The sequence below is a fragment of the Asterias amurensis genome, chromosome 19 (assembly GCF_032118995.1).
Source record: "Asterias amurensis chromosome 19, ASM3211899v1".
NCBI classification, from domain to species: Eukaryota; Metazoa; Echinodermata; class Asteroidea; order Forcipulatida; family Asteriidae; genus Asterias; species Asterias amurensis.
Window position 1 is genome coordinate 4,657,073 of NC_092666.1, and position 21,088 is coordinate 4,678,160.

The window sequence follows — 21,088 nt, forward strand, 5'->3', positions numbered from 1 at the left end:
CAACTGGTAACCAGGCAATTTTTCCCTACGCCAAGAAGCAAATTTTCTGCTAAGCAGCTATAATTATAGAAATAAAATTTGGCCCAGGCAATAGATCAACCTCTTGTCAACAAATGGTCCATGGGCAAAGTTGGCCATTAACAAACTACATCACTTGGTTACTGACTAAAACCAAAGCACTTCCTCTTATAATTCTGATGTTGAATTTAATGATTTATATTTTTATTAATTATATACAATTTTGTTGTTGTGGTTTCTATCAACCAAAGGCACGTGAAAAATATGAAAATGATTAAAAATGCTGAATAGATTTTTCAAAATATTTCTCATCCGAAATAGTCTTTTACATTAGTCAGTTTCTTAAATAAATTTTCCTCCTCAAATCTTGAACTTGAGTGAGTGGAATGGTTCCCCTTCCCACAAAAAGTTATTGTCCGACCTTGATTCAGATCATTGCTAAAGGCATAAACACGGTCGAGTTTGCTGTATAAAAAAAAATAAAAAAAAAAACTTTGAAAAGCTTTTGAAACCATTTAGATAGATGTTTTAAAAGCAGAATATAATGATCCACACAAAAATGCCTCGAAATTGTGTGGTTTTCCTTTTATCTTGCGAACTAACACAGTTGGCCATTTCATTGAGTCAAAAACTTGACTCCACGTGCCATAGCGTGCCATGTTAATTCACGACGTATAAGGGAAACCATGCAATTACAAGGCATATTTGAGTGGAACATTATATTCTACTTTTAAAACACTTTTCATAAACCAACTTGCTCGATCCAAGGCAATGTTTAAGTAAAAATGCTGAAATTTGGTCTAATGAACAGTTGGATGTAAAAAAAAAAAGTATTTAAGTGAAAAATGCTGGAATTCAGTCTTTTGAGCAGTAAGATGTAAACAAAAAAAATATTTTAAGTGAAAATGCTTAAATTTCGTTTAAACTTTGGTCAGTGTTACTCTCTCCCCAAATTTTGTAAAAAAATAATCTTTAAAATACATCGCATCGTGTCATATCCAGCTTTGTCATACTCCTCGTGTTCATGAACTACATTGGTTACTGAAAATATAAATGAACAGAGGTACCCAACTATTTTCCATTCCAGCCTATACTTGGTCATTTTAGTACTGGCAACATTTGTGAAAAAATCCGACCAAAGTTATAAAACAAATTAAAATATTAATATTTTGTTCAACGTACAAAATGTTTTAACACTTGTTAAAAAAACGTGTTTCTGAAGTAAAAACTTTACAGCCAGTACAAGTTTTAAACCTTGAGACATTGGTGGGGAAATTAAAAAACAAATCAAATCTGCATAAAACTTTGTTCATCAATCAATGTAAAATATTTTTAAAAAATACCGGAAAAAAATTGAGCAAAAACACATCAGTATATTGAATGAGGCCAATTCATTTAAATGGCCACACAACAATAAACAAAATTAAGTAGCATTTTTAAAATATCCTGAATTACAATGATCATTCTTATGAAAATCTAAATCTTTGTTTGCTCATTCGAATTTCAATTTTTAATGTGGAAACATGAGTTATCGTTTGGCTTTCACACTTGTGCATGTACGCTGCATGCAGACGAGTGAAAGTGCAAGCTGACACTACACTGTACATCACCTTTGACCATTCATAACACAGACATGGAACGCTTGTATATCAAATTAAATCGATGTACCTAATGAAACCATTGAGTTTGCAAGGTCTGTCCAGCAACGAGCTAGACGCTTGAGGTGAGTCTAAAACTCCCTCGCTTAACCTCATCTTGTAGTCGTTGGTATTCCTGAAACTCTCTCTTCAACTCCTCGCATCTCTTCTCCATATTAGCAACCTTACCTGTACCCTCTTGATACACCTCGTCGTTTGGAATCTTTATCTCTACCGGCTCGTAGTACTTCTTCAAGGCATCCAGAAGCTCCGACTCTCTTAGCATCGGGTCAAACTCATAAAACGGTTCCTCTGATTCCTTGGAGCTTACATTTGAGAAGGGTCCGGCTGAATCCGAGAAGGGACTATCGATCGGGTCATGGATGCTTGGAACGCTGCTAGTGCGCCCTCTGGAGCTTGTGCTCTGAGAGGTGTTGCGACTTGCGTAACCGCTGCTCGCAGAACACTGACTGTTTGGTGAGAGAAGGCTTCGTTGAGCTGAGATGTAGGATTGGGGTAATGGGATTGGTTTAGTGGAGCCTGGTCGGCTGTCGACAGATGATATACTCCCTCGTGTGGTGGTTGGCGACAGAGAAGGTTCCGAGGGGATTTCAGAGGAAAGTTGTCTACCATCTCTAGGAGAAAGACTGCTACGTTTCGGACGTTCAGTTGAGTCTGGCGACAACGATTCCTGGTAAATCTTGGATTTACTACCACCTTGAGGTGTAACTCTCTCATGAATCTTGGGCTTGCTCCTACTTGATGGGGATGGTGTGCGAAACCTTTTAGGTATGGCGCCCCCTTGTGGAGACGCATGGCCATTCACAGAATGCCATTCTTGTGGTCGGCGCGTAGGCTCAATGATGGTTGGATCAGCATCCCTGAACGTTCCCTGCAGTGTATCTGTTGACAAATTTTAAAAAGAAATTTGTTGTCGAATTCTTAAGGAACTGGAAACAGCAAAACTTTCAGGTATTTGTCGGGACTACAAACAGAACTTGTTAAACTTCACTCAAGGTGGTAGAGCATACATCTGACTAACAACACTCTGATACGAGACAGCTGCGTTTCTAGTCTCATAGATAAACAAGGTAGCGGTAGCACTTTCAGACTAATTACATCAAAATAACCCGCATAAGCTTTCGTAGCAATGGAGATGTTGCTACCAAAGTTCATATGCATTTTTTCAAATATAATTAGTTTGTCTCTAAGTGCAACCAGTATCTTCCTTGTTTCAACTACACTTGTATTATAACTTGGCCATTTGATAACTTCACATTTAAATCATTAACTCATGAAGATGAAGTAACTTAAATCTTGGGACTGATTTGAGGTGGTATTTGAAAGACAGGAACAATCTTGCTAGGACAAGAAATTTCAAGAATGAAGTCAAAGACACATTTGGGCTAAAAGAAATTCTTCCTCTATTCCTCTGTAAGAAACTACAATTCTATTTCTCCTTGAGTGATACACAATGAACAAAAATAAGTGACAAAAGGACAGACACAATATTGATTGAAGTTTTGGTAGGTTGAGAGAAGGCTATACGTTTAAAAAGGGATATGATAAGGGTAAATGTTCGGGCAAGAATGAGTCTAAGGCTGGCATGGACATTTTATATCAAGTATTGATTGTGTAATCGCTATTCTGCCATTGACTTGTGCCTGCCGTCCAAACAAGAATAGAAACTCAATTTTTTCAAGAAACTGTTCAAATGTTATCTTTTGTATTCTAATTAAATTCAATGAAACTGTCTTGAGCGCCTCTGAACAATTTTTGTTGATTTCGGCGCTATATAAATGTCTTCTGATCGATTGATTTTGACCTACCTGGGTCTGCATAGCTTTCTAAAGATGTAGCACCACTTCTAGGTGACCGTGGGTTTGTCCAACCCTGTGACCCTTGCTCTGATCTCGCTGGACTTCTCTTCATCACCTGCTCAACAGGTTTACGGAATCCTCCAGAATCACGCCCGAGCCTTCCTCTCGACAGGGTCTTTTGATCATCGTCTGATGTTGGACTTTTGGTCCTGTTTAAGTTCCCATCTCTCCTCGGACTTTTAGTTCTATCATACAATGGGTAATTATCCCGATGATGGTAAGGGCTCCGTGAACGCTCGGGATAAGGGCTCCGTGATCTATCAGGAAATGGGCTCAGTGATCTATCAGGAATTGGGCTCCCTGATATCTCAGGAGATCTCTTTGAGAGGTTTGGGTTCAAATAGGTTTCTTGGCGATGGGGTCTTGGTTGCCTCTCGGGGCTTCTTGAAGTATCTGATCTAAAGGTAGCTTCGCCAGGACTCCTGATGGGACTTCTCGTAGGACTAATTCTTAAGGTACCATCGCCAGGACTCCTGTGGGGACTTGTTCTCCTAGGACTATTTCTAAAAGTAGGTTCGCCAGAATTCCTGTTAGGACTTGTTCTCCTAGGACTATTTCTGAAGGTAGCTTCGCTAGGATTCCTGTTGGGACTTCTACCCGTAGGACTATTTCTAAAGGCAGCTTCGCCAGAATTCCTGTCAGGACTTGTTCTCCTAGGACTATTTCTAAGCTCATCATAGTCCTTACTATTTGGAGATGACTTGCGATAAGGACTAATTTCTCGCCCCCTGGAAAGTTCCGTATTTGGTGGGACTCGGTAGTTTGATTTTTCTTCTAGGGGTTGGTTATATTCATAGTCAGGGTGTCTTGCACGAGGTGAGTTCCCCTGTATAGTACTGATGCTGTCCGACCATGTTGGGGTACTCTGATAAGCAGGAGGTGGCTCACTCCCATAATCATCACGGGTCAATCGTCGGATATCTTTTCTTGTACTTTGTCTAGGCAGAGTGGCACTGCGGCTATTGGATCGTTGCTGCTGTTGCTGTGGTTGTTGTGGGACGTCGTGGTAAGCAGGGAGTGGTGTGTTACTCTCACGATGACTCAATGTATCATCAGCCCAATCCCGATCCCATTGCCACGTGTTTCTAGTCGGCATATCTACATATTGATTCTGAGCCGCTGGTGGGCATCGTGGTGTGACAACACCCACTTCATCTACCTCTAGGGCATGGTTAACGACCCCGCCTTCACCACTCCCTTCAACTGTCCCCGATTCACTCGCCCAATCGTAATCTTCGTTATCTTCAGAGTTACTTGTGATGAACATTTCTCCATGGTAGTAGACGTAATCACCTCGGACTGGATGGGCGGAGTCTGGGTGTAACCCTCTAGCGCCCTCTACCTCTGAGTTACTATCTGACTGAGTGGTATGTGGCTGTAACCGGTCATTGTTGTACCTCCCTGAAAGAAATAAACAAAGCACCAAGTGGTTATGATAGATGGAGTGAGAAAATGAAAATTGGTAAAGCGTGATTGAAAGAAAGAGCTGGTGGATATAAGTTTAGGGGTAGCGGGGTTATGGTGTATAGTAGAGAGAAGGTAAAAATGCAATGGGGTATTTCTTTATTACGGACAGCACTAATTGTTTAGTGCATACAAAGAACATTATTGTGTGTACAGAAATGCCAACATTGAACTTTAAAAAAGAGTAGCATCTCCCAAAAGTTAAGGGCGAGCGTGGCTTGGGCTGGGCTCCCTAAACCGATCTTTCTATTACTCTCTACAATGCTAATTAGCTCATTTTCAGGCATTGTCGTGAAATAACAATTACCTCTGTATGCACCAACAGAACAGCTACAAATGTTTATAATGGCCAGTGAAAAAAAAATAGTGGATACATGAGGAATGAGGTTACTGTGACACGTTAGCTCACACACCTCATTCCCCACGCACGTGTGCACTATTCCCCATGGTGTAATAGAGATCAATGGGTACGATCTTGCAGCAATGCACTAGCGTAAAAATACTCATCCGGCCAGCCAGCGGGGGATCAGAGGGCACGCAACAATCATTACGTCGAGACACGTATATTGTTCGAGTGAATTCGCCGCTATTATTCAACACTGCGTTCTAAAAGTAAAAGTGTTTTTTTCTTTTCTGTTACAATTATTTGGATATTTTTCTTAATTTTTATTTCCACTTAATAGTTCATTCGTTGTTTGCATGTATCGTACGATTTAATCAAATTATATTGGGCGGCTTGTTTAGCGTGTTTTATTGAGTATTATCGTAGCGTCGTAGTCACGGCTCGAAATCGTATTTGCTACGCCCAAATCGTGTATGTTGGTATCTCTGTGCGTATAATAAAAACTAGATCTGTAAAGTGATCTGTTAATTATAATGTTTCCATAGCAGGTTGTTAAATTTTGTAAGAAATGTTTTCAAAGTGATTGTATAGTTCAAAACTAAATCACACTTGTTGGTATCTTTGTATACTTTTAGATGTGGCGTCAATCTACCCATCAGGTAGTGTATCTACCATGGTGTTACCGCAAACTAAATATATATTGATACCTCACCATGCAATGCCTCAAATCCCACAAACCAAATCTGCCAACTGAACAATTTGAATGTGTCTTTTTCAAACTGATTTTTGTTGAAAAGTAAAACGCATTTCCACCAACAAGTGAATAACTTAGTTTAGTGTTGCCTTTTGTATTACAAATTTTTATTATTTGTTGTATGAATGGAAATAAAAACAAACATGTTTTCTCAGAAAGCTCTTACCATGGGATCTAATCCTTCCGTCCTGTACGGAATACACCCCTGCTGACGATTCAAACTCATCTAGCTCTAAAGCTTGCTCCGATGCAAGACGTCTTGGCCTGTCTCTACTCCCCACCATCCACCGTGAGTCCTCACCCTCAGGTTTATACGATGCCGAGCGTTGAGATGAGCGACCAAGAAGTCGCTCACTGATGCTTGGTTCAGCATGACCACCATTGGGTAACTTCCCGTTGGAGGTGAGGTGCGCTTGGCGACTTGGGTGGGGGGCAGAGGCGTTGGCGGTCTTATGCTTGGGGGAGATTTTGGTTATGAGCTTGTTGACGATGCCTGTTGGCTGCTTGATAGGGGTGGGTAGGGGGGTCTCTTGGGACCTGCAAAGTAATTATTACAAACAGGTGGTAAAAATATTGTTCTTGAAGTGCTACTTTAAGGTGCAAAACGACATAAACCTTGTAAAGTCTTATCATGAGTTGACTGTAAGGGCCATGCCACACGAGGCAACTTACAGACAACCTGTTGCAGGCAAACTTTAAAAAAAAAGAGGCATTAAAGGCAGTGGACACTATTGGTAATTACTCAAATAATTATCAGCATAAAACCTTACTTGGTATCGAGTAATGGGGAGAGGTTGATAGTATAAAACATTGTGAGAAACGGCTCCCTCTGAAGTGACGTAGTTTTCGAGAAAGAAGTAATTTTCCACGAATTTGATTTCGAGACCTCAAGTTAAGAATTTGAGGTCTCGAAATCAAGCATCTGAAAGCACACAACTTCGTTGTGACAAGGGTGTTTTTTTCTTTCATATTTATCTCTTAACTCCGACAACCAATCAAGCTCAAGTTTTCACAGGTTTGCTCGTTGACGCAAATGTTGAGATACACCAAGTGAGAAGACTGGTCTTTGACAATAACCAATAGTGTCCATTGTCTTTAATGTCTGATGAATGTTTACATATTTTTCTTTGTAATCATAAGACATTTTGTGAAAAATTAACTCATGTGCTACCAAAGTAGTGTTGTAGCATGCACTGCAGTTGGTTGCATCCAAGTTACCTGTAAAAGTTGTCTTGCAACAATTGTATTTGACAAAATTATTTTGAAATGTTTTGGGCCTGATTTCATGGCTCTCCTTAACGCTGAATTCTACATTTACAATCACCACTTCACTTACTGTGCAAGCGCCAAATTTCTGCGCTGGTAACGTAAAGTACGCACGCGCACAAGTTAAACATAACCCGCTAACTCTTGAAATAGGCTTGAAGTAAGCGTGGAATTCCCTGCTTCCGTAAGCGATGATTCTTAAAGTAAAGTACGCACGCGCACAAGTTAAACATAACCCGCTAACTCTTGAAATAGGCTTGAAGTAAGCGTGGAATTCCCTGCTTCCGTAAGCGATGATTCTTTGCTTACAGTAACCAGAGCCATGTTACTGGGCCCTAATCTTATCAAAAGTATTTGGAAACATTAGGCTTCAAATGCTCAATGAACAATGCATCATTTCACCAGCCAGATCAATTAGAGCAATTTATAACATTTGTATTTTAACTCTCAAACTTCATTCACAAGATCCATGCAGTTTAGGAAGTTCTCAACAGAAAACATAGTCAGTCTTATACTACATGTGTGTGACTAGAATACAGGAAGCCTAGGTACTAGGTAGGTAACTTACGGTGTCTGTGGGGATCTGTGTATTAGTGGTTGAGGGGTCTGGACAGCAATACCTGGAAACACAGAACACAACAAATTACAGATGAGAGCGACTCTCACACAGGACAAATTCAGACAAATGTTAACTTAATCATCTACTCTTATAACAAAGTACTAAACACTAGGTATTTTATGCAGTAGTTTGTGGTCATTGTACAGAAAAATCTTTTAAGAATTGTAAAGGCTGTCCCGAGCCAATATGGCTCATCTGACTGGTGTTTATATCTGGTTTCCTTGGCACTAAATAACTGAACAGGACAGGACGCTCCATCGCTGGTTACTCCCCAGCTCTCAACGGTACTCATTTCGACTCCTGGGTGTAGAGAAGCAATTATGATAAAGTGCCTGCTCAAGGACACAAGTGTCGCAACAGGCCAGGCAAGGATTTGAGCCCCCGTTCTGCAAATTACTGGATTCGTGTCCAACGCCCTAGACCGCTGAGCCAAGACACCTCACAAGGGTGGCTTCAAATTTGGAAATAAATATATAGTCACATTGTCTCTATCAATAAAATAATCTTTAAACATGCAGAGCTAATGTACAGCAAACCAGTTAAGCTTCAATAAGGCCATGCAAATTTTTAATTTCTTTGATACGACAATCTGCAAACTATTTTAGTACTTGTATAATCACAGAACAAAGATGGCATCACAGAACAAAGATGGCATCACAGTGCTTAACAAGGTCTCAATTTCATGTAGAACTACATGAATACATCAATAATCAAATGCTTATTAAAGGCAGTGGACACTATTGGTATAAGTACTCAAAATAATTGTTAGCATAAAAACTTACTTGGTAACGAGCAAGAAGTATTTTTCCACGAATTTGATTTCGAGACCTCAGAATTAGATTCCGAGGTCCTGAAATCAAGCATCTGAAAGCACATAACTCTGGTGACAAGGATGTTTTTTCTTCCATTATCTTGCAATTTCAACAACCAATTGAGTTCAAATTTGCACAGGTTTGTTATTTTATGCATATGTTGAGATACACCAAGTGAGAAGACTAGTCTTTGACAATTACCAACAGTGTCCAGCGTCTTTAAGCAAGCCTTTAAGAAGATGTTAGTGATAACAAGCCAAGACTCGCTGATACTCACTAAACAAAGCTATTCTTTTCCTCTTCTTCCGTCGATGTGATACACAGATAGCAATAAGACTCAGTAGAAGAGTAATAACAAGGAAGCAAACTGCTGCTATGACACCAGCTAATATCCCTGGTTCCCCAAACTGCGGGATTTTGGCAGTTGGGCTGGGTGGGATGTAGGCAGCGATACCTGGACACGGGAAACAAATTATAGTTTATGATTTCACACTCAAATTTTTAACAGAGGGCAAATGAAATTTATTCCCACTAGATTAAATATGCAGTTTTCGATAACACCATGTGAAAGTCTCTTTGAGTAGTGTTGATGAAAAGTGATTGAAAAATGTTGTATTAGATTTGTCAACCAGCTGAACTAGCACTATTCGCATGGTGTTATCGCAAACCTCTCTTATTTATATTTCCACAATGCAAACTTTCGACCTCCTACTAAGTAAATTTGTGGGTTTTGAAATTGCTCCCTGGTACCCTACATACCTCCAGTGAATCCGGTAACCACCTCACTCGGTGAGCTATACAATGCTGGGGTGAACGCAAACATCCGGAACTGGTACGTCATATTTGTCAGTAGTTTACCTAGCACCATAGTTGACTGATCCCCGTCAATTCGATCATACAGAACGACCCATGGACCATGTAGCCGGTACTCGATGGAGTAACGGTCCACAAAGTGACCCCAGACGGCTGGTGGGTACCAGGCAAGAATGAGACCCTCTTGTGACGAAGTGATGGTAAGGTTTCTCGGAGGTGAAGGAGTCAACCCTGTATTAAGTAAAACAAAAATAAATTATAACAGCAATATTCATGAAGATTTTTTTTTTTCATGAAAAAATCACAAGGGGTGGATTTCTAAATTCTAAACTTAGGACTAGCATAAAGTTTATAATTACTCCTAGGACTATAGTCCTAAATTCATAACTATCTTTGTGAAATCGACCCCGTGAGTTTTCTTAAATATTGGAAACTTACCATAAAATATTGGAATGACTGTTTTGCCAGTTTCATCTGTCGGTGACACAACAACTTCAGGGTCTGTAAAGAATTGAACGAGACAAATCAAAGTTAGACAGGATATATCCCCCGGCTGTCGCTTCCGAGGTTGTATCGTAAACTTGGGTGGGATCCCCCATGCCAGCTACCAGATGTCCGACTTCTCGGAATTTTTCTTTGTTTGAACCAATTAAAACTTACCCAATCAATTTCCCCTGTGGTTGATTATTTGATACAGAATTTTGTTCACAAAATATTTATTGTAGAAACCAGAACAAACCCGTGCAGAAACAATCATTATGTTTGAGCTTGACAATTAACCATAATATGTTTCTCTTCACCTAGGTTTAAACGATTGTCACAGTACCTTTAGTTAGGGCTGTGACGACGTCACTAAGATCACTGTCTCCAAGCTGGTTACTGGCAACCACCCCAAACTGGTACTCTTCACTGGGCTCCAAGCCGCTGACCAATTGAAAGTTGACTCTCTCTGGGATGTAAGGAAGATTCAACCAATCAGAATCTGTTTCACCTTGACGATACCTAAAATTAAAAAAACAAAAAGAAAGACAACCTTTGAACTGTATTTCACTCAATTGTGTCACAAATATTATTTCCATTGACTTGCCAAGAAAATATGAAGTCTCAAGGAGATTAAAAATAAAATCCAGAAATAAAGATAAAACTTGTAAGAACCTCTTACCAGACGGTGAATGTTTGTGTGAAGCCGCCACTATAGGCTGGTTGCCAGGAAACATGGGCTGAACTGATGGTAGTTACCACGGTAACATTCAATGGTTTATGAGGAGATGTCACTGAAATAAGAATGAAAATAAGAATGAAAAGCAACACACACAAAAATTACCAGTCAAAATGGCACACACCTCACACTGTAAAAAAAATGGGTCTGAGATAATTTTGTCTAAGAAACATTTTCTGCAAGAAGCATTAATTAGGTGGACTTTGGTGTCAGATAAGCCTAAACCAGGCATGAAATTTCATCTTTTAGAGGGCAAGGTCACTTTCATTTTGCAAAGGGCACTTCATTTTGAAATTCTTAAAGTCTATGGGAAACTAAGGAGCACCAAGGCCAAGACGGGGGGCAACAAAGGCAATGACCTCTATTTAATTCAAGGTCAACATTTACAGTAGGTTTGGAAAAAGCTCCTAAGGTAGCAACGATTTGTGCTTCGTTTCATACTCGGAGCAAAATGCTTAGCAACTAAAAAGACCCGTGGTATAAATGCAAAAAAAATAGTTAAGGGCCTGACGTTTTGACCCCAGCAGAGTCTTTCTCCAAAGCTACACAAGTGTACAGGACTATCTGGACAAAATACTATTCACACGACAGCAATTTAACTGGGAACCTTTGCTTAATTTTAGCATGGTTGTAAAATCTAGCAATGTTTGACCTTGGTTTGACAAGAATTTGCAAGAGAATTTTGACGGTTGAAAAAAATAATCCGTACATCATTTGTAAAATTTTACAACCATGCTACATTTGCTCTTGTGTGAAAGGGTTAGGTCGAAGGTTCAGGCCATTAACAATTTCAAGAACTATACATGTAGTCGTGCACTTTAAACTTGACCTATGCAACTGCAGACAGAGACGCTATGACTGTAGTTAGAGGTATGTTCATTTGTTTGTAGAGTAGATACAGCTAGTTTATCTTTGATTGCATTGCCAAAGTACATGTTTTTATCTTATTTAAAGTATATATAATTAATAACACACTCAAAGAAAACACAAGTTAGAATTTGATGGTTAATGTGTATGACTCATAGAGTGCGGTATTCTGCCAACAGCTAGCCAGTCAAAATACTGAGAATAAAACGACTGAATCTGATCAGAGTCAACACTTTGTTTGTTTTTCTTGGTTGCCTTTCAAGTTGGTTTAAAGATTCTTTTACATTGGTAGGGTTATGCTGTGACTGTCTCCTGAAAATATAAACATTACTGATGCCAGCAGGTCTTTAAGTAACTTGTAGTTCTCTCTTGGCGTGACAAACAACATCCATACGGCTTGGGCACTGGCCTGGTGACCAATCTTATTTCTATATCTTCTTCTCTCATTATGTGCATTTTAATATGTCTTAAATGCTTTTGGTCATTTTTGAGTAAGGGTGGCAAAATCATTATATTTCTAGGGGACTTTGGAACGCTTGGTGGCAGCAGGCTTACCAGGTAAATTTCAATTGTGTACGTTAGTCTGAGTTTGCTCACAGTTCCCTGAACAATGGATTCATAATGGTCACATACATGTAGAGTTACCAAATGTCTTGATCCCCTTATTAATTAATTATTAACACCTTTTCAAACAGAAATCTTGACATAGTGTAACTGTAAGATTAACATACTAAGCTTGATATTTGTTTACTAAGTACTACCACTGTACATGTTTAGACAAGACATGCAAACAATCAAAACAGAGATAAAGGGGATTATTTCTGGTAAAAAGGGAAGTGGTGAGATTATTTTGATTGTTTGTGTTTAGTTTTGATTTTTTTCTCTCTTCTTTTCTCTTCCCCCCCTTTTTTTGGGGGGGAGGGTGAGGGGAATGGTTGAGAAACTTACGCTCTACTATAAGCTGTGTTGTGCTGATGATCGTAGCGATCTCATTGGCTGCTTGGCATTGATACATCCCATGATCCTCTTTGGTCAGTCCGCGAATCATCAGACTGGTCTGAGAAACGGTCGATCGAAATGGAGCTAGTTTACCGTCCAGCTGAACAAAACCAAAATTAAAAGTGCAACTTTAATTTGATTTACCACAACAAAGAAGCTAACATTTTATATAAATGCTAGAAATTCAATACAGCGTAAAAAGAGACAACTAACAGGCAACAATTCCTGGATATAAATGAATTAAAATCATTAATGTTTCAATTTTTATTTTTATTCATACATGATTGGTAGAGGTAATTAAATACGACCGGAGTGTTAGCTCTGAACAGAGCCGGTTTGGTCTTGACATTTCGAACAGTATACTCTGCTCGTCTTCAGGGGAACACAGAGCGTACTGTACTCAGAATAATTTGCTACGGTGCAAGTGTATTTCACAGGGTAGCAGAAGAATTGGGGGGCCATATTGAGTGGTCACCATGGATTTGCATTGTGACGTCAAATACTTTCGTCCGGTAAAAACTGGAAGGTTAATAGCGTGCATTTTCGTGAGCAGACAGTATTGCTGTTTTTTTGACACTTTGTCACTGTTTATGCTTGTATTTTTTTTTTTAATTGAACAACATTTTGTGGGTGGGTTGTTTGGAATTGATCAGGCTGAAGTAAATTCTAAGAAGGATTTTTGACTATTTGACATAAGTAAGTGCCTTACCATTCTCCATGTGATAGTTGGGCTGGGCTCTCCAACTGCAGAGCATGGCATAGTGACGTCATCACCCAAGCTACGTTGATAAACTAGCTTAGGTCTGACAACAAATGTCGGCGGGTCTGGAAAAAGTCACATTGTTTCATAACAAAAGTCAGTCAATCAATCAATCAATCAATCAATCAATCAACCAACCAACCAATCAATCAATCAATCAATCAATCAATCAATCAATCAATCAATCAATCAATCAATCAATCAATCAATCATTCAAGGCATACGTAGAGCACCATCATTCTAGTTGCCTACTCCAATGTGCTTACAAAATGAAGAAAGAAGAGTACACAGAATTTTATTTTGAGTTTTTACTTCTTGCGAATGCGATACAATTTTTCAAGTCAGAATTTTATTTTGAGTTTTTACTTCTTGCGAATGCGATACAATTTTTCAAGTCACAGCCCTGTTTTCGCTGTGAATGTTTCGCAGAAGCTCAGCACATTTCAACTGAATCTATGTGATATATGTGTGGTGAACGTTGAAAACGGGGGAATACCACAGCTAGGAATAGGGCTCACTGTATAATCATTGTTTGTATGCTGTGAGTATGCCGCCGAAAACAAACATTTGTGTCAAAAAATATTGAACTTGAGTTAAAAAAAAGGCAGAAAATTGTATTCTTGCGTTGGCGGTGCTCAAATCCGTTTTTTTTTTTTTGCAAAACCCGTACACCCGTATTTTTTTACAAAAAACCCGTACGAAAACAGGAAAAACGTACTATTAGGCATGTCTGAACTGATTACTCAAATTATTTGTTGTGAATTGTGACATCAAAAGTTTGTAACGCATTCGCATGAAATATGAACAGGCTTACATTTTATAAGCAGATTCAAAGGGGATGAGTCTTAAGCTGGTTTTGAAGATCCGTAAGGAGTCAAAGGTATGGAGTTGATAGGGGAAGATCATTCCACAGTTTGATTGCAGATGAAACAAAGCTTTTATCACTCGATGAAGAATGAGATCAAGAAATGTTCAGTTGTTGATTGACAGTTTTCAGATTAGGCCAAGGATGGTATTTACACACGCCTTGAATTTCACTCTTGAAGGGGCACATGACCTTCACTCTTGAAGGGGCATAGCATTTCTCTTTGGTAGGGGGCACTGCTATGAGGAAAACACTAATTTGTATTGCAACTTCGCAAACAAGAAAAGCACAGGGCACCACGGCAGCTGCTGTGAGTGCCGTTGGTTGTTTTGAGTCGCGCCAGATATACACTGGAACGTGACCATACGGTGTTTTCATACCATAAATAAAAACACCAGAGTTAAGATAAACTTATAACGCTATCAATTTAGTCACCATACACTCACCTTTAACAGTCAGTAGGGTTGCTGTTGACACCCCTGCTGTACCAATCTTATTGTAAGGAGCGCAGGTATAAGACCCACTATCGTTAAACTCGGTGTCTGTGATGATTAGACTGCCCTCACTTGATATGCGATATCTGAAAACAAGCAACATACATAAACGAACAAAAATCATAACTGTAATCAACTTGCACACTGCTTACGAACAAAAAGGACATATGGTATAAATACAAGAAAAAGTAAATGGCCGGACATTTGGACCCAGGGGTGGATTTCACAAAGGTAGTCCTAACTTAGGACTAGTCCTAGGCAATGCTAAGAGATAGGACCAGTCCTAAGTTAGGACCAGTAACTCATCCTAACTTAGGACTGGTCCTATCTCTTAGCATTGCCTAGGACTAGTCCTAAGTTAGGACTACCTTTGTGAAATCCGGCCCAGGACAGACTGCACTACAAAAACCAAAATTTCTGCTTTGAACAGTTAGCGAACTGGTTTCTTCTGTCGCCTTCCACCTCTTGGACCCCAGTTTAAATCCTGTCCAGAATTTGGATTGGGTTTTCATTGTGCCTGCGTGGGTTTCTTTAGAATTCTCTAGGGTTTTCCTCCCACATCTAAAGCTGAAACGTCTTCCTTGTCTATTCTTCATCGGGTTCCTGTCTAGTACAGTGATTAAGATTGTTTTTCTGAGAATCAGCAACCAGCATAAACAACTAAATAAATAAATCATGGTCGTCTGAAACCAAGCTCACCTATTTGATGGCAGTTGAATAATCTCGGCTCCTGCTTTGTACCATTTAACATTAAGAACAGGTGGATCAGCATCAGCTGTGCATGATAGAGTAACATCAAGGCCTCTAGATATGTAGGCATTGGCTGGCATGCCCACAACATAAGCAGCATCTGAAATAAGACAACAATCATTAGTTTCCATCATTGTAGAGAGAAGGCACTGGACACAGTTGGTAATTTTGCAAAGACCAGTATTCTCTGTGCAAATGTTGGCCTCAATTGGTCATCAAAGTTGCACAACTGACGTGTTTCCAGGTGCCTGAGAAAGGCTTCAGGCCTGAAGTCTTTCTGAGATTCAATTATTTGATTGAGAAATTACCTCTTTCTCAAAGACTATGTTACTTCAGAGTGAGTCGTTTCTCACAATGTTTTAGACTCTCAACAGCTCTCCGTTGCTCATAACCAAGTAAGTTGTTATGCTAAATATGTATTATGAGCAATAAGCAAATGTATCCAGTGCCTTTAAGAAGCTCTATGAAATTATGGCCAGGGATCATAGTTGGAAGAAAATAATGAGTTCAAGTTTGTCAGAGATTTTGAGCAGAAAATGAAGTCATTTTGTTCAGGCAAATCAATATTGTTCACACAATATTTTCAGACACAATATTTTCAGACAGACACATTTTTTACGACAATACTTACATTGCACATCGAGGTACCCTCTTGCCACGGGAGGTACCCCTAACCCATTAGTAGGGCTACACGAATACCATCCTTCATCCTCTGGGCGTACCCTCTCAACCGTCAGACCCCCCTCTGGGAGTAAGGCGTATCTCCCTCTAAGACTGGGTACAGTCTCAATGTAGTCATCTTGGTAGTACCAGCGTTGGGTGATATTACTGGGTGAGGCTTCCGCTTCGCATTCCAAGATGGCCGTTTCGTCTCGTATTACTGAAATATTGTGTGGTGGGATGAATATAAATGGCGCACCTGTGGAGTGGACAAAACAAAAACAATATTTTGACTTATCTAGGAACAAAAATACTTACTACATTGTAAAAACAAAACAAAAAAATTGAACATAAAAACATACAAAGGGGAAAAAATGGAAAGAAACAAAAACAGGAGGCACAAAAAAACTATTTCTTGCACTGTGTGTCTATTGGCCCTCTGAGGCCTTAAATAGTGAAGGGGAAAGGTGATTTTCAGTGTTTTAAAGGGTACTTCCTTTCGATAATATTGAAGTCTATGGAAACCTTTTGAAAAGACTGTTTCGGCTCTTGGGCCTTGGTGCCTCTTTCACTTCCAAAGTGAAGAGGGCACCAAGGCCAGCCAATCTTGCAATGTTGGACTCTGATTATGATGGTACAGTGTACAAATGTACTTATGCCTTATCTCATGTTCAGTTTACTACATAGTGCAGTCCTCAGTCCAACAGAATCAAACAAAACATGTAGAGTAGGATCTTGATGGGGCGGTATGATTAGTTTAAAATATTTATTACCCACCATGCACTAGTAGTCTGACTGTGTGCTGAACTGCCCCCTCCTCACTCTCCGCAGTGCAAACGTACGTCCCTCCATCATGCTCTTGCACCCCTTCAAAGACAATGGAACTGACTGTTGTCCGAATATGGTCACCTGTAATTGGTGCACTATCTTTGAGCCAAGTAACTGTTGGTGTAGGGGTGCCCTTTGCGATGCATTGAAGTTCACTGGTTTTTCCTTGATGGAATATGACAAGAGCTGGTGGAGTACTTAAAAATCTTGGTGGGCCTGAGGAGTATAAAAAGAAAGAAACTTTATCATCAAGCTAGAAAGCATTTTCTTTAAGGGTTTCTAAACACTCAATGATGGTATGAAAGTATAATTGACGCTTTCACTAAAACAAAAAGTAGAAAAGCTGTGCACTTCAACTTAATTCTACTATGATCCTAGAGACAAACATTAAGGTTCAAGGTTCAAGGTTCATTTTATTTCCACAGTATCAAAAGACAAAAAAACAAAAAAAACAATATCAAACAGCAGTCACAAGAAATTATTACAACAATGAAAAATAATTGTTTAACAACATAGGTTTGAAGAAATAGATGCATAACAATGTTGACACTGCGGAGGGATCCATTTAAGAAGCAAAGCTTGTAGGCAATGGTCCCTAATGACATGCATATGCATTGAGATTATAAATAATATCAAGTGAACCGTAGAGGTCCGTGGTCGAGTCGAGCCACCAATGAACAAAATATAACAGCAGGTCTCAATGCATATGCATGTTTAACTTTAAATGAAATAAGTAGATCCCAAAAAAAGTTTTGCCTCTGCCAAGTAATGTATAGACAATCAATTTAGCCGTGAAAGAAGTGATAATAAACTGTTTCGTGAGTTAATTTATCTTTTGAAGATCACCCTTTTTAACTTGTCAAATTTGTAACATTTTCCAGCGAGTGGACCAGCCATTCAGCTTTGCCGGCTTGTGTTTGGTAGCACCACTGTGCAAAGAACTACCAGTACATGCACAATGTAGGCTACCAGGCTATACGCCTAATGTACTGTACCACATGATATCATAAAACTGCCGCAGGCTAGCATAGATTCATTTATTTAAAACCACATTAGACGACATTGAACAGAGCTGTATTTAGAGAGAGAGTTGCCCAGTAGAGGGATCAGTTTTCTTTCTATAGTGGTTGCCGGCTGATTTTTGATCCAAATGTAACAACCAATGTGCAGTCTAGTCTTGCATCCTGGGGCGTGTTTTTGCGGATGACCAAAAACTGTTTTGTTCAATGGCTAGTGATTGACCAACGGCAAGTTCAACCGAAACAGTAAATATTGCTTTTGACCACCGAAACGCATTCCTGTGTGCACACAGTTTTGGAGGGCCCTCCCAAGTCCTTCAAATCACAAGTTGTTACATTCTCTCAAAACACAGCTTTGGTACAATGTACATTATGGTCAGTCCTGCATTGTTTATAGCTCCATGGTCAGACAGTAAAGTTTGTGAGCAGAAGTTGTTTTCAAGGTGCCCAATTGTAAACATGTCAGATCATTAAGTTCACAACTTTAGAACTAATTTTTGGGGTTGAACAAAGAATTGACTAGAGTGGGATTCGAACCAACGACCTCCGGATTAACGTGCCGGCGCTCTACCAACTGAGCAATCTAGCCCTATATTGGCGGTGTCCCTATTTTGTCAATATCTTTGTCTGGGGGTGCCAGTCAGAAGCCATACAACCGTTAACTGCCGTGTAGCCAGGGATCACACCCAAATTACGATACAACCTGGGAAGCGGCAGCTAGGGGATCACCTTAAGGGGATGCGACTTTTTGTTTCAGATATCAGTATAAACCACAAGGGAAACTGACTGGGTAAATTTGTAATTGATTTTTGGGGTTGAACAAAGAATTGACTAGAGTGGGATTCGAACCAACGACCTCCGGCACGTTAATCCGGAGGTCGTTGGTTCGAATCCCACTCTAGTCAATTCTTTGTTCCAACCCCAAAAATCAATTACAAATTTACCCAGTCAGTTTCCCTTGTGGTTTATATTGATAACTTTAGAAACTAGTGTAGGACACATTGTTAATAACATACACACTTACAATCTATGCTACATGTATGATCAGGGATAGGAGTCATTGCTGACAACAAAAGTCTGAAAGTGAAACTGGAATCCAGATCTGTGGATAAGGACTCCGGTACAATGAAATGATGGAAATTCCACCTTTTGGTCACCCTTTGAGTTATAGACTCAAAGGAGCTGTTGTGAACAGTAGGCCTGGGCGAATTATTCGAATATCCGGTTAATGGCGAATAGGTTTTCTTATCCGTAACCGCGAATGCCTTTTTTTTATTAACCGGATATCCGCATAGGGCGCGAATAGCTACATGTATTTATAAACCGGATAGTTCTGTAATTACAACCAAGTAACCGGATATTCTTTAATATCCGAATATCCGCGGACGTCGGGCGACAACTGACATGAATGTTTTGTCTGAATCCTAATGAAACTTCTATTAAGACAGCATAAAACAGCATAAATTAAGTATTTAACTATGCTCACCTTCGTGAAGAGTTAAAACAATGACCTTTCTGACGTAATTTGTTCAAAGATTACAAAAGTTTTCCATCACGTAGAGTCATCCACGATCAAAAGAAAAAGCAAATCGCCATCTTTAAATTAGATCCGGCGAAAAAAACTATTCGAATATCCGGTTAATTTCGGATAGTTGGCCAGCGGTATCCGAATAACAAAATTTCACTATTCGCCCAGCACTAGTGAACAGTAGGCTATCCTCAGTGTACAGTGAAAGTAGACCCAAGAGCCCGACTTTATTTAATTTTGAGAAAATGTTGTAGTACCTTGATAACCATTTAGACTTTAAACAGTCTGAATTCAGATAAAAGTCTATCTCATCACTAATACTGCATGTGTGCAACATGGATTTTCATCACATCAAAGCTATGGTTCTGGTGTAGTAAGATTTCAGTGCCGACGCCACTGTTCACATGTACATTACATACGTACATTGTTCAGCCACACAGCTTTTGTCAGCTTGGCTTTTACCCAAGATTATTAGTATCAAGTTTTAGGTAACACAAGTACGCCCTAGGTTATGGAAACAAGAAATTCAAAACCGCGCCAGTTGAGTTCTTGCCCAACCCTGAGGCCAACATTGAACAGCCTTTGCAAACAACTCTATACAATTCAGAGTATTTTCTCAAAGACTTTTAGAATCGTTGCCCTTCGTTGAAAATGAGAAAATAAATCGGGATTTAAATGGCCATTCATGACAGGTAATAAAACCCGAAGTGAAATCTTTTCTCATTGTAAAAAAACAAACTAAGTGCCAACTCCAGCAACAAAATGACAAAAAATAGTTTTCACAGACCTGCTATCAATTTTTTCCCCTCATTAGGCCTATTATTTACAATGAGGAAACGAGAAGTGTGAACTAATCACAGATTGAGAGTCTGTTGTAACAGACAATTTTTTCAGTTAAACCATCTTGTTCCAAACAGTTTTGTAAGATACATTTGCTCACTAATGCTTAGCAGAGGAAAATCTTGATAACATGTATACATAGGCATACATCAATGTATATTATAGCATAGCACAAAGTGCACAGATTGATTTTTAAAAAGAAAGCACTCAAGTTTGCTAAAAGAGCAGGAAAGTGTTACATACACTGTACATGTAGCAAGAACAGCTACAAGTGCATTGTAGCCCGATTCTTATAATATTTGCCTACAGAAGTCCTGCAACTTAGCAACTCTGCTACGCAGCCAACAAGTATACAATGAAATGAGTTCACACTTCTTGAAGCCCAGTAGTGCCAGTTTAACTAAGCCCCTATTGTGGTATTCTTGTAAGAAACCCCTAGTCTCAAGTACCAGGCCCTCATTAGGTATTTAATTCATCAAAAAAAAACTCAAGATAAACACTTCCACTAAAGGCTTCTATATGAGATTATTCTGTCAAGCCCTTGGGATGGGATTTGTAGGAGCAGCTTGCCAAGCCTAAAAGTGACCTTGTGTTTCTATAATCCCAAGTGACTTTAGTTGTACCCTTCTCACCAAGCGAGGGAGTATACTCTG

The 21,088-nt window shown here is 39.4% G+C and overlaps 1 protein-coding gene across 1 annotated transcript in view; it reads right to left on the reverse strand.

The window, feature by feature from the left end:
* Window positions 1-1,728: 1,728 nt before the first annotated feature.
* LOC139951270 (uncharacterized) overlaps window positions 1,729-21,088 on the reverse strand; it is a 39,716-nt gene continuing 20,356 nt past the window's right edge. Inside the window, exons 3-17 of the mRNA XM_071950070.1 lie at window positions 16,998-17,264; window positions 16,192-16,479; window positions 15,510-15,660; window positions 14,763-14,896; window positions 13,401-13,516; window positions 12,641-12,791; window positions 10,769-10,880; window positions 10,433-10,608; window positions 10,045-10,107; window positions 9,553-9,837; window positions 9,071-9,247; window positions 7,931-7,982; window positions 6,263-6,633; window positions 3,485-4,936; window positions 1,729-2,558 (exon numbers count right to left, since the gene is read on the reverse strand). Of these exons, the coding sequence (XP_071806171.1) occupies window positions 1,729-2,558; window positions 3,485-4,936; window positions 6,263-6,633; window positions 7,931-7,982; window positions 9,071-9,247; window positions 9,553-9,837; window positions 10,045-10,107; window positions 10,433-10,608; window positions 10,769-10,880; window positions 12,641-12,791; window positions 13,401-13,516; window positions 14,763-14,896; window positions 15,510-15,660; window positions 16,192-16,479; window positions 16,998-17,264 (4,625 nt within the window). The remainder of the gene's footprint in view (window positions 2,559-3,484; window positions 4,937-6,262; window positions 6,634-7,930; window positions 7,983-9,070; window positions 9,248-9,552; window positions 9,838-10,044; window positions 10,108-10,432; window positions 10,609-10,768; window positions 10,881-12,640; window positions 12,792-13,400; window positions 13,517-14,762; window positions 14,897-15,509; window positions 15,661-16,191; window positions 16,480-16,997; window positions 17,265-21,088) is intronic.